This window comes from Podarcis gaigeae, assembly GCF_964106915.1.
Source record: "Podarcis gaigeae genome assembly, chromosome: 1".
Classification (NCBI taxonomy): domain Eukaryota; kingdom Metazoa; phylum Chordata; class Lepidosauria; order Squamata; family Lacertidae; genus Podarcis; species Podarcis gaigeae.
Window position 1 is genome coordinate 32,676,660 of NC_139678.1, and position 12,950 is coordinate 32,689,609.

Here is a 12,950-nt window from a genome sequence, read left to right on the forward strand (position 1 = left end):
CATGGACCATGGATGGCTCACAACTCACTGTGCAATCCTGCTGAAAAAATACACAGTATCTCCATGTAGCATTGAAGGAATAGTGACACGACTCGCAATGGTAATTACATTTGTTATCTTAGCCAGTGGGGGTGGGTGGGTGGGGGGGACAGGCTCTTACTTTGAACCCTGGGAAGGAGGAAGAATGATCATGATCAGTGTGCAAATTAGAAAGCATCTCACATTTCCTGCGTAAATCAAGAGACATAAACCGTATTCCAGTCTGTCATGCTGAGCTGTACGCAGCTGTCAAAGGTGAGCCAAGAAGAACAAGGAGTTGAGCCCAGAATCTGAACTGAGCAACCAAGACAGGGCACACAGGAACACCCCTGAGCTAGGAAGCCATTGTTGCCCAGACAAGGTCCCAGCGTAAACAGGAAGTCTTTATAGAGAGCCAGTGTGGTGTAGTGGTTGAGAGCGGTAGTCTCGTAATCCTGGGGAACCAGGTTCGCGTCTCCGCTCCTCCACATGCAGCTGCTGGGTGACCTTGGGCCAGTCACACTTCCTTGAAGTCTCTCAGCCCCACTCACTTCACAGAGTGTTTGCTGTGGGGGAGGAAGGGAAAGGAGAATGTTAGCCGCTTTGAGACTCCTTAAAGGGAGTGAAAGGCGGGATATCAAATCCAAACTCCTCCTCTTCTTCTTCTTCTTCTTCTTCTTCTTCTTCTTCTTCTTCTTCTTCTTCTTCTATATAGCGCTTCCTGTCAGCCCAATGGGCAACCTGGATGGATGGGGCCTTTCTAGAACCTAAGCAGCAGTTCTGATAGCTCATCACATGCAGCTGAAGCACACAGAACCAAAAGTTCCTAGTTTCTAGCCCAAGCAGCTTCTGATATCTGCTCATGATGGCCTTTTTGAGAGGAAAGGAGTTTGCAGACCATAAGCAACCCACGTGTATGAAGGACGTTAGAATCTGGAGGATGAACTTTGCAGCAGGGCTTGGAATCTTGGAATCTTCAATAGATTCCCCTCCCCCCATTTTTCCTTCAAGAGCAGCCATGTTACTCTGTACTATGCCAAGAATAGCCATGTACGTTTGTAGTATTAAAAAGATCAAAAATCCTGAGACACGTTAAGGAACAAATGCTGTACTGTATTTTCAAGGAGCAATGCCCACTTCTTCGGATGTGTTTAATGGACAGAGAAATATGGATGTACAGATACACACACGGGTTACTCACCCCTGTAGCTCAGTTTTAGTGTGTGCACACATGTGCAAGTCCACAGAGACTGAGATGCAATAGTAGATAAACCAAGTTAACGAGAATGAAACAGAACAGGAATCATTGACTCACAGCAAATACATCATATGATATTTATTTCCTTCAATCCTTCATTTTTCCCATTATAATCTTTTTCACTGAATCTGTAAAACAATAATCAAGGAAAGCTGGAGAAAGAGATTGCCTGGGCAATTCTAAATGATAGGAAACTGACACGGGTGTACATTTCTTGCGGGAGGTTAATCATATCGCCAGTTTGTTTGCTTTAATTTGAGAGGGTTCATAACAACAAGGACTGCTTTAAGTGAGACATAATGAATCTTCTCTGCTTCTGTACAACATGAGACTGGGAATCTCCAAAGAAATCACATACTGAACAATTAAGATGTGAACATAAAGAATTTGCTAAGTTATCAGGATATATCTACTACTACTTGATATGTTTTAATTTTTCCTGAAAATGGTCCGTATGCCTTCCCTTTAGTGTGTCTGCACAGGGACAATTTTCATTAACCTATACAGTTTTGGCAGAAAAGGAACAGTTTTCTTGAAGAGAAAATGCAACATTTTACAAGATATTAGATGTATATTTTTCTTCCGAGCTCCTATCATTTACATACATCTTGAATTTTAGCATTATCGGATAATTTCAATATTTATATTCAACCCAGTGGATTTAGAGTTCAAGAATAATCTGAAACGTTTATAAGAATATAAGAATATTAGGCAGAAAGACTAAGCAGGCTAAACTTAGAAACAATTGCCCATAGTGTGTGCGTGTGTGTATGCAACACACAAACTTTCTCAAAGGCTTGCTAACCCTACCAAAACAGATCTGCTATGAAAGTAAATAAATTTTCGTTGGGATACCTTTGGACAAATCACAGAACTCAGCAGCCAAGTGGTTAAACATTTATGATTTGATTTTATCTAGGCTTGGAATGTCGTTGGAGTGTCCCACTTCTAACAACTGTTTGCTAAGTTAAGGCTTTACTGTTTACACAGTGCTGAATGAAGCAGCCTGGTCACCAGATGTGAATGCTTCCCCAGACTGGAGTTTTCTATCAGATCACCGTCCTAATGGCCCCTGCGCCAATCTTCTTCCTTAGGACGTCCACCAGCCTTTGCAACCTGGAATGGGGGAGGCGAGTGAAGAAAAGGAAACTAATATTAGGAATGTCCTGGCTGAAAGAGAGAGTGTTTGCTCTGGACCAATAAGTCCCAGGGGTGGTCATGCTAGGAAACAAAGCATTACTGTAACAGAGACAGGCTCCCAAGGCAGAATGCAGACAATTTGCGAGGAACTTTTAACCTACAGCCCAGCCCCGTCCCAGTCAGAAGAGCGTGTTAACTCATCTCCCACTTCGTAGTAAACACAATATCTGAGAACCCCGCATCTCTCGAGTTTGCACAGTACTGCCGACTGCTTGTGTGTGTAGCTTCTTGCAGAGATGCCTTCACACAAGCAGCAAATTAGGTTCCTGTTTGGGGGGGGCAGGGGCAGGGGGGAACCCTGCTTTGGTGCCTGTTCCTCTTGTTACATGGAACACCCAATTCTCTTTTGTCATTTAAAATACCTCTGCCCCTGTTTCTCCCTCAGTCACCAACAAGCTTTAGTTGAATGCATGCTGCATATTTAAATTTCCCTATACATCATAATGTATAATATCATTTGCAGAATTGGAGAAACTAGTGAGATGGTTGGATAGGGAACGTGGAAGCCCTTTGTTGGAGAATCAGGCCTCCTCCTTTTTCCTCCTATCCCTTCTTCCTTCTACCACGATTCCCTACAATACCCACCTAGTTTTCTGGCAGCCCAGCTCATGCACCTCCCCATTTACATGTTATTAAAAACCAATTATGGAACAGGCTCCCTAGAAAGGCTCACCTGGTGCCTAACATTAAAACAATAAAGACATTTCTCCTTCCCAATCTTTAAACATGATTTTAACATTTTAAAGATCAGTTAATGTAAAACAGTGTGGCTGGAAGGTGTGTCCCTTTGGTGTCATTTATTTGTGATTTGGTATTATTACTATTGTTATAAGAATATTTATTTATATTCCGTCTTTATCCCTGGCAGGCACCCAAGGTGCCTTACAGCTACCACCAAGAACACAGAAAAAAGAGCAATAATTAAAAACTTATTTTATACAATATTGTTGAGTTTGTGGGTGCCAGACTGTGCTACCAGGAGGCTGGTTCTGGGCTGCTGAGACTGCCGCTGCCACTGCCGAGGGGGAACCAGTAACGCCCGGCGCATCAACTGGGGGAACCGCTGACCCCCCTCCCACAACCCATATCGAGTTGGGAGCAAGAGCGCCTGGCCACCCGGCCAACTGCCCAGCGGCGCTCTGGGGCCAGTAAAACCCCCAGAGCTGACACAGTGAGGAGGAGGAGAAGAGAAGGAGAAGGAAGAGAGAGAAAGAGGAAGGAGAAAAAAGAGGGGAGCCCTGACCTTGCCGTGCCGCTGCCACTGCCACTGAGGGGGAGAGGTAGGAGAGCACGAGGAGAGCAAGGACACATGGCCGAGCCCAGGACCGGCCCGAGCCTACTCCATGGCAGCTAGTGCTCCAAGAGAGCAGGCTGAGGCCCAGAGGAAGGCCGCACGATGGAGGAGACCACAGAAGAGAAGATATTACTTCTTTCTTTATTTTTTAAAAATGTTTTAAAAATATTTTTTCCCTCTTAAAAAAAAGAGTGTCCCCAGATTCTTTGAAAAAAATCTGGTAACCTGAGAGAGAGAGAGAGAGAGAGAGAGAGAGAGAGAGAGAGAGAGAACTTTATAGCAGATAACTGCAAGCTCTACAAAGATAGTTGCTTTGGTTTTAGTGATCCAAGCAGAAGTATCTGATACTGACAGAGGTGCACACTAGGTATCGAAACTCTCACATTTTCCAGGAGACTCTAGGCTCCTTCCAACTGTGCTTTTTATTGCACTATTCAGAAAACTTCATCCCTGAAACTAGATTAGGAATCCACCCACTACGTAAAAACATTGGTACGGGAGAAGGGGGCGGGGTGAGTGGTAGGCAATAAGGCTTTCAGCAAGAAACAGGAAATGGTGACAGAGAGGTTTAACTACTTTTTCTATGCTCTGTGATACTGAAGAAATTTATGCAGGTCAAGTGAACCAGGAGAGCAACAGAAGGCTGCATACATGCAGATGTGCTCCTGGCTACTTGGGATAAGCGGATGCCTACTGATCCCAGTAGGATAAAGGATGATGAGGAATTCCCCATGCAGCTTCCAAACACTGAACCTCCAGAATGCTTTCCCACTGAACTAAAACCGTTCTGTATGTGTCTAAAAAGTTTAAACCTTCTAATTCAGGCATAGGCAAACTCAGCTCTTCAGATGTTTTTTGAGACTACAATTCCCATCATCCCTGGCCACTGGTCCTGTTAGCTAGGGATGATGGGAGTTGTAGTCCCAAACCATCTGGAGGGCCGAGTTTGCCTATGCCTGCTCTAATTCCATTGGGGCTTAAGCTCAAGTGTGTGTACAGGGTTGCAAAGTTACTTTTTTGAAACTTAAAAATCATTATTTTTAAGCAAGGGCTGCAACATTTAGATAAGTTTAATCCATGATAAGAGTATGTTGGTCCTCCCTGATGAATCAGGCAGCAGATTTGGAAGTTTTTACCATTCTTTTTAATGGAGGGTGGATCCAAAGTTTTCACAAGCAGGAGGTGACCATTCTTTCCCCTTCTCCTCTTCTAATTTATACCCCCTCAACACCCCACCCACCCCCGTTTTAGAGGATCAGGTTCCCTCTGAACAGTGAGGGTGGCATTGTATGGGGCCGCAGCACAGTGGCAGAACTGCCTGAAATTGGATGGAGAGCCTTTGCCCCAGCTAAAACAAGTTCCTTCTGACCATTTCGTAAGTGATATGTAATTATTTTCTTATCACTTGGCACGATGAAACAGAAAACCTAACAATTCAGATGTCTGTGTGGGCTCAACGTTGCTTAAGATGTAAAAGCTGGGAATGTACCAGTCTAGCCTGTCTGCGTGAAACCTGAGAGATACAGGCTAAACACTGTGGTACCTTCTTAGTGTGCAAACATTTTATTATGGAAGACGATGCAAATATTTGGAAGTTGTGGAATTCCTCGGGGGGGGGGGGCAAGCTCAGCGCACTCCCATCCACAGGTAATGCTACTGGTGCTGTCTCTCAGTTCTTGGGGGGGCGGCCACAGCAAAACACATTCCACCTCAATGTGGCTCTTGTCTTGTTTTCATTTTCTCCCCTTCAGCAACAGAAGAAAGCCCACCAACATTTGTCAGCGAAGTAATACCATGCATGGGAAGGGAATGGGGAAGACAATGGCTGGAGGGCTTACTTATGAGCCTCAAGAGTACAGACATATAAGGAGATGCGACCAACCACCATCAGGGAACACCACAATTGACAAGTCAATGAGGAGTCACCCAGGCTTGAAAAGGAATACCCATGGGATGAAAGTTGCTGTCTTCTGGTTAACTCTGAAACTGTCAGGCCTCATTGAAAATAATGAGGCTTAGCAATCATGGCTATGGCTCTTCGGATGAATGATGACGGCTATCATCAAAATGAGGTAGACCACACCACGCATCAGGAATGCAAGACCACTTTGCTCTTTGTTTTATTCCGGAAAAAAACAACGTTGCAGGTTTAATCAATGGTAACAAGAGAAATTAAGCTTTTTCTGGGTATGAAAGAAATGGACCCAAAGCAGAATCTACATCTCAAAAGCAGCAAATTACACTTGAAGAGAAAAGTTATCTAAGAAAGTGCTTTTTATTCAAAAATAGTACTTGGGATAGTACAACCAGACTGGGCTGGATTGGCCAAAATAAAATTTTGGCTGCTCTTCCAAAAGCGCGCACTCTCTCTCTCTCCCCCCACACAACATATAGAGCAAATTCCACAGTACACAGTGCCCAGTGCACTGCACAACAGCAGGAGACAGGTCACATTGGCCAGCCGGCCAATGAGCACAGGTTATCCTCATTGTTTCAGCAGGCCCATTTTCCAAATGGAAGCTCAGACTCTGGACTGCTTAGCAGGTATTGGCTCTGACGCAATTGCTTCAGTTGCACCAGGGATAATCCAGCCTTGATGACAGTGGGCCCTGATAGGTTTCCATGGTGGGGTAAGGACAGTGGTGGATGCCAGTGCTGCCATCAAAACTGAGTGGCTTGGAGTTGCCATTAAAATTTCCCACAATGTACTGGTGTGTCACTGCGCTGGGGGCACTTTAGGAAATTAAAATGGTAGCTTCAAACCAACTGGCATTGGAATCATAAGCCACAGGGCATCAGTGGACCCCATCAGGTTCTTGGTACCTATTAGCTGCCCAAAGGTGCTGTGCTGGGGCTGGGATCACTGAAGGTCACCAAGTGAATTAATAGCAGAGGAGAGGCAAGATCTGAAGCCGGGACTTTACTGTGCTAAAAAAATGTAGTATAAACACCGACAACTGGGAAACACTGGCTTGTGAGTGCTCTAATTGAAGAACAGCCTTTACCAAAGGTGTCATGGGTTTTGAAGGCACTTGAACTCAGGACGAAAGGGAGAAACGTGCTAAGAGGAAGGCATGCTTGGCAAATCCACACCATGGAAATCTATGTCCCCACTGTGGAAGGACGTGTGGATTGAGAATTGGCCTCCACAGTCACAGTTAAAACCGTGTTTATCAAAGACAATCTTACTCGGCTACGAGTGATCGCCAAAGAAGACCGTGCTCATAAAAGATTATAAAAAGTAAACAATAGTATTTAAGCAGCCAGCATCACCATTATTCATTTCTAATAGTTTATTAATTCACATACTGTTTAATTCCAAATTAGGCTTCTAAGCATAAAATACTTATAAAAGTATAAACATCAATTTACACAACCATTAAAATATAAACATCCATAATTAAAATACACAATAAAACAACCCCTCTAAAGTACACAAATCCATAGTTAAAATGTGTAATAAAGCAGTATCATGCCAAATACGTTTACTTGGAACAACTTTGTTTAGGCATTTAGCTAAGTTGTGCATTAGATCTGTTGTTCGGTCCCAGCTCCTGCCCATCTAGCAGTTCGAAAGAACATCAAAGTGCAAGTAGATAAATAGGTACCGCTCTGGCAGAAAGGTAAACGGTGTATCCATGCCCTGCTCTGGTTTGCCAGAAGCGGCTTAGTCATGCTGGCCACGAGACCCGGAAGCTGTACGCCGGCTCCCTTGGCCAATAAAGCGAGATGAGCGCCGCAACCCCAGAGTCAGTCACGACTGGACCTAACGGTCAGGGGTACCTTTACCTTTTAGCACTAAGAAAGGTGACTTTCCCAAAGCTACACCGCTGAGCAGTACTTGAGTCTGCCTGGTTTCCAGTCACTTTGTTGTGCTGGGCCTGAAAGAAGTCACCTTGATCAAGGAGGCTGCAGAAATTGGCACACACGCCGATCACAGATGTATGTAAAAGACAGGAGAGAGAAAGAGATGGAGCAGCGACCATGAGAGACTTTCTAGGCTTCCATATAGCTAGGATTTATGAACAAGCTCTGTTTGTAACATATTTGTAATCAGAGATGTTCTCCTGAATATAAACCAAATACATTTCCATCACAATTATAACTTGCAACCCAAATGAAGGGGAAATTTGATCACCCCTGGACATAATATGCAGTTCTGGAGATTTTTTTTTTTTTTTACAAGCATCATAGAGACAGGAGCTGCAGAACAAAATATGAAGAAATGCAAAGAGTATGTGGATACTCATCTATGTTATTCTTCCATTATTATGATATATTATACCCATCCTCAGAGTACTTCACTGGTTACGGAGTCCACTTCAAGGATGTGGTTGTTAAATACAAAGCCCCCAAAGGCTTGTGGCTCTTCCTGCCCATAACTTGAAGTCTGCTGGGGAGGCCCTGTTCTGGTGGTTTGACTTGCAAAATGGAGGGACCACCTCAAAATTTCATCAGCTACGAAACTCACTCTCCGCCCCCTGTCCTGGCATCAATGCTGTCAACCTGATGCCTGGACCAGGTTTCTAAGTGTCTTGAGGACAGCGCTGGAAGAGATGTTTGGTGAGAGAAAAAATAAATCAAAACGAGGAGTGTATGTGGGGGTTGAAGGAGGAGTGGCAATCTTTATTCCCACTGCAGGTGTGAGGTGAGGAAGAGCTGGGAAGGAGGTCTGCCCCAAGGGAGAGGTGGATGTAGCCTACCTTGATTTCAGCAAGGCATTTGACAAGGTGCCCCATGATATTCTTGTAAAGAAGCTGGTAAAATGCGGTCTTGACTATGCTACCACTCAGTGGATTTGTAACTGGCTGACTGACCGAACCCAAAGGGTGCTCATCAATGGTTCCTCTTCATCCTGGAGAAGAGTGACTAGTGGGGTGCCACAGGGTTCTGTCTTGGGCCCGGTCTTATTCAACATCTTTATCAACGACTTGGATGATGGACTCAAGGGCATCCTGATCAAATTTGCAGCTGACACCAAACTGGGAGCGGTGGCTAACACCCCAGAGGACAGGATCACACTTCACAGATTAGAGAACTGGGCCAAAACAAACAAGATGAACTTTAACAGGGAGAAATGTAAAGTATTGCACTTGGGCAAAAAAAATGAGAGGCACAAATACAAGATGGGTGACACCTGGCTTGAGAGCAGTACATGTGAAAAGGATCTAGGAGTCTTGGTTGACCACAAACTTGACATGAGCCAACAGTGTGACGCGGCAGCTAAAAAAGCCAATGCAATTTTGGCCTGCATCAATAGGAGTATAGCATCTAGATCAAGGGAAGTAATAGTGCCACTGTATTCTGCTCTGGTCAGACCTCACCTGGAGTACTGTGTCCAGTTCTGGGCACCACAGTTCAAGAAGGACACTGACAAACTGGAACGTGTCCAGAGGAGGGCAACCAAAATGGTCAAAGGCCTGGAAACGATGCCTTATGAGGAACGGCTAAGGGAGCTGGGCATGTTTAGCCTGGAGAAGAGGAGGTTAAGGGGTGATATGATAGCCATGTTCAAATATATAAAAGGATGTCATATAGAGGAGGGAGAAAGGTTATTTTCTGCTGCTCCAGAAAAGCGGACACGGAGCAATGGTTCCAAACTACAAGAAAGAAGATTCCACCTAAACATTAGGAAGAACTTCCTGACGGTAAGAGCTGTTCGACAGTGGAATTTGCTGCCAAGGAGTGTGGTGGAGTCTCCTTCTTTGGAGGTCTTTAAGCAGAGGCTTGACAACCATATGTCAGGAGTGCTCTGATGGTGTTTCCTGCTTGGCAGGGGGTTGGACTCGATGGCCCTTGTGGTCTATTCCAACTCTATGATTCTATGACTACCCCACAAAGCAGTAAGTTAACTGTGGAGCTCTTCTGTGGAATGCCTTTTTGGGGTGGTGACACCCCCACCCTCAGTTTTCTAAACTTCCATTTTATCTTTGTGTTGGCATTATTCTCCAGTTTAGTTTCAAGCTGTTAAAATTAAGTTAGCTTATTTGTATTGTCTTGAAACAATGTTGCATGGATTTATGTACTTTTGTTTTTACTTACTGACCTCACACTTAGTTCTAACCATTCTGAATTTTTTAAAAATTGCAATATGTTGTTCATTTGGTACGTTGTGATCCACCATGGGCACAATTTTGTGGAAAAGTGATATACAAATAAACAGATGGTGGTGGCGATGACCTGTTTCTTCAAGGCTTTCAAACCTCAAATAATTTGCCTGTGCAGGAACAGTTACAAATTATTGCTTCTAAATGTGCAGAACTGTGTTGTGTTTTGATATTTGTTGACGGCTTTATGTGTTATTACTGGATTCCACCCTGAGGTCTTAAGACAAAGAAGAGAGATAAGTTTCAAAAGTAAACAAACATTTTCATTACCTTTGTGAGTTTCACTAGGGTGTGAAAGGTGGGATATAAAGTCAACAACAAATGAACCGAATACCTGAATGTACTATTCAGAATAAGAGCAGGAAACAGGACTTTGCCTATAACAAATTTAATATGGCAGCATTATTAGTCATTTACAGTGCTATGAGACTAGGGTTGCCATATGTCCGGAATTTCCTAGACATAGCTGGAATACTGCAGTCTGAAATGTCCTTGAAAATCTGGACATATGGCAACCCATGTCGGAATTCTAGATTTTGTTGAATACCTCAAAAATGTCATTATTTTTGAGATTTTGCAAAAAAGAAAGAAAGCACAACATAAAAAAAAAATTAAAAAAGGAAACACAACTACTTTGCCAAAAAAACTCAACAACATTTGTGTCTGGATTTTCACTTTTTAAAATATGTCAACCCTGATGAGATGCTTTGGTTGTATACATGCTACTGGCTTAAAATGAAGCAAGGCCATTGTTTCTTTCACTGGATCAAAGCTGGTTTGTGGAGGGGAAACACATCAAAAGATAGTATTTCTTAGGAAGCAACAGGATAAATAAAGGATTGTGGCTTATTTTGTGTGTACATCGCTTCTCACACCAGTGATGGGAGGGCACAGGATGCAGAGTAAACAGGGAATGTGTATGCAGCCTTTGTTGTTTTTGGTACAGTTGCCTAACACAGCTACTGTTCTGGAAATCGGGTCCCAAAAAGTTCAAAAAGAACTACTATTTGGGTTTCTGTACCTTATATCCTAGCTGCTGTCTAGACACCAAATTGACAACATGAGGTTTTGGCCCTAACCTCTGTGCTATATATGAGTATAACACTGAATGTTCTTCTTCTCTGGGATGACTGCTCTTTAGTGGAAATTGCCACACAGTTAGGGGAGTGTGAATCTTGCTGAAGTTCATGACTTTTTGAAGGGACCAAGACAGGGCGCTGCCAGTATTCTTCAGGAAGCAGTGATTTCACCTCCCTTCAAACTAATAAATACTTCAGTACAAATGCTGTCTGTAGCACAGTTAGCTCAGCTTCATGGGCAAACTGTTTGCTAATGCATGTGAGCCTAGGTTCATATGAACTGTAGTTACATCACCAGCGGCCTACATTAGGTCTGTAATTCTTCTTGAGGGGGTTTACACAGCCACATTCATGCACTGATCATGCAATATCAGAAATACTACCAATGGGAGCTGCACATTTATTTTGCAAAATATGATTGTTAGCAGTGTTCTTCATTGTTGCACAGCAAATGCAGTGCAAAACTAGAGGTTTTTTGACCTCTGGTTTCTTCCTGTCCATGGTATGCATCATAAAAAAATCACCACATTATATCTAGGAGTGATCAAAACATGCAATATCACTATCTCTAAAATTAGCTGAAGCTATGAGGTGTTCTTCAGATGGTTAATTTTGTTTTTTTGTGGGGAGAACTGTGGGCTTAGTCACATAGTGGTCTTTCTCATCATTGTTATTTGTCTTTACCCAAAGCAGTTCCTACCTATGAGTAACAGATCATCCATCTTGTTTATTTATGAGCAGAAGCTGTATTTTGTGATAGTTTTCTGATGTTTTGCTTTACACCTGTTGCTGTTTGGAGGCCATGCACCCTGGCAACCTCACAGAAGATCAGAAAGTTGATGGTTTGAGTCCACGTGACAGAACTGTGGACTATCTGTATTGATATTACTTGGCACTGTGAATGAGTCTTGTCAATTTCACTACAGCTTTTTATGGGAGAAAAGTAGGTTTCAAAGCTGTCTTGAAAAGTGAACAAGTGATCTCATCTTTCAGAGTGACTTTCTGCCCCAAGATTTTGAAAAGTTGGTTTAATTATATCCTTAAGGGCAGAAAATGAATGGGACAAAATGTGCTCCCTCCCTGCAACACTGGATCACCCGTTGTCCTTTTTCATAAATGTCTTTTCCACCAATCAATAACCAGTGAGGCATGGCTATAAGCAGGGGTAACAAGCATGGGAGCTGGACTACAACTCCCATCATCCCTGTCCATTGGCTATGCAGGCTAGGACTATTGAAAGCTGGCATCCAACAGCATCTGGAGAAGCCCAGATTGGCTGCCTATGGGTTTTTGTAATTGTTGGTAGGCTTGCAGGCGGATCATGTAAAAATGCATTTGAAGGCATGCTTTGCAGCACTGTTTAAATAAGTCTCCAGAAACACTGGTGCTGAGCCCATGACCTGTTAAAATTAATGGTGTTAGTTTCAGAGCATCACATTCTAAGTTCTGTGTGTTCTAAACAAGCATTCCATGATGACTTAAACGCTTGCCGCTCCCTTGTGTGTCCTCTCTGATTGTTTATAGTCCTGGTTTAAAATACCAAGTGTCCTCCATTAAGCATCCTCTGGACAGTATAACCAACACAAACTGTTCCTTCTCCATCACTCTGTATTGCGTATTTGGCAAACTTTGCAACAAATCTTTTGGCACTGTGTCCTTTTAATTTTTATTCTCTCTCATTAACCGTATGACAGAAAACTATCCGCCCCCCTTGCAAGCAATCACATTGCCTTACAAGAGAACAGAAAAATCTCACACCACTAATAAGAGTGACATCTGGAAGTGCCCAAAAGAACTGTAATAGACACCAGAAGCATTATTCTCATTATTACTTTTTCAATGATTGTGTGTTCGTGTGTGTGTGTGGGGGGGGGGAAATAAAACTTATCAGAGGCTGAAGGACAACCTCAGTGAGCCCTTTGCTTCAACCCACATATAGGTGCCATTGGCTGTTGGTGAAGACAATTCACAAAGATAAAAATCAGCTCAAAATT

General features: G+C 43.2%; 1 protein-coding gene across 4 annotated transcripts in view; it reads right to left on the reverse strand.

Annotated features, from left to right (window-relative positions):
- Window positions 1–1,329: 1,329 nt before the first annotated feature.
- The window catches only part of MIPOL1 (mirror-image polydactyly 1), a 192,761-nt gene continuing 181,140 nt past the window's right edge, over window positions 1,330–12,950 (reverse strand). For all 4 annotated transcript variants that reach the window (XM_083741529.1, XM_083741530.1, XM_083741531.1 and 1 more), the window contains one exon: window positions 1,330–2,392. In XM_083741529.1, coding sequence (XP_083597655.1) covers window positions 2,326–2,392 — 67 coding nt within the window. In that variant the 3' untranslated portion in view covers window positions 1,330–2,325. The remainder of the gene's footprint in view (window positions 2,393–12,950) is intronic.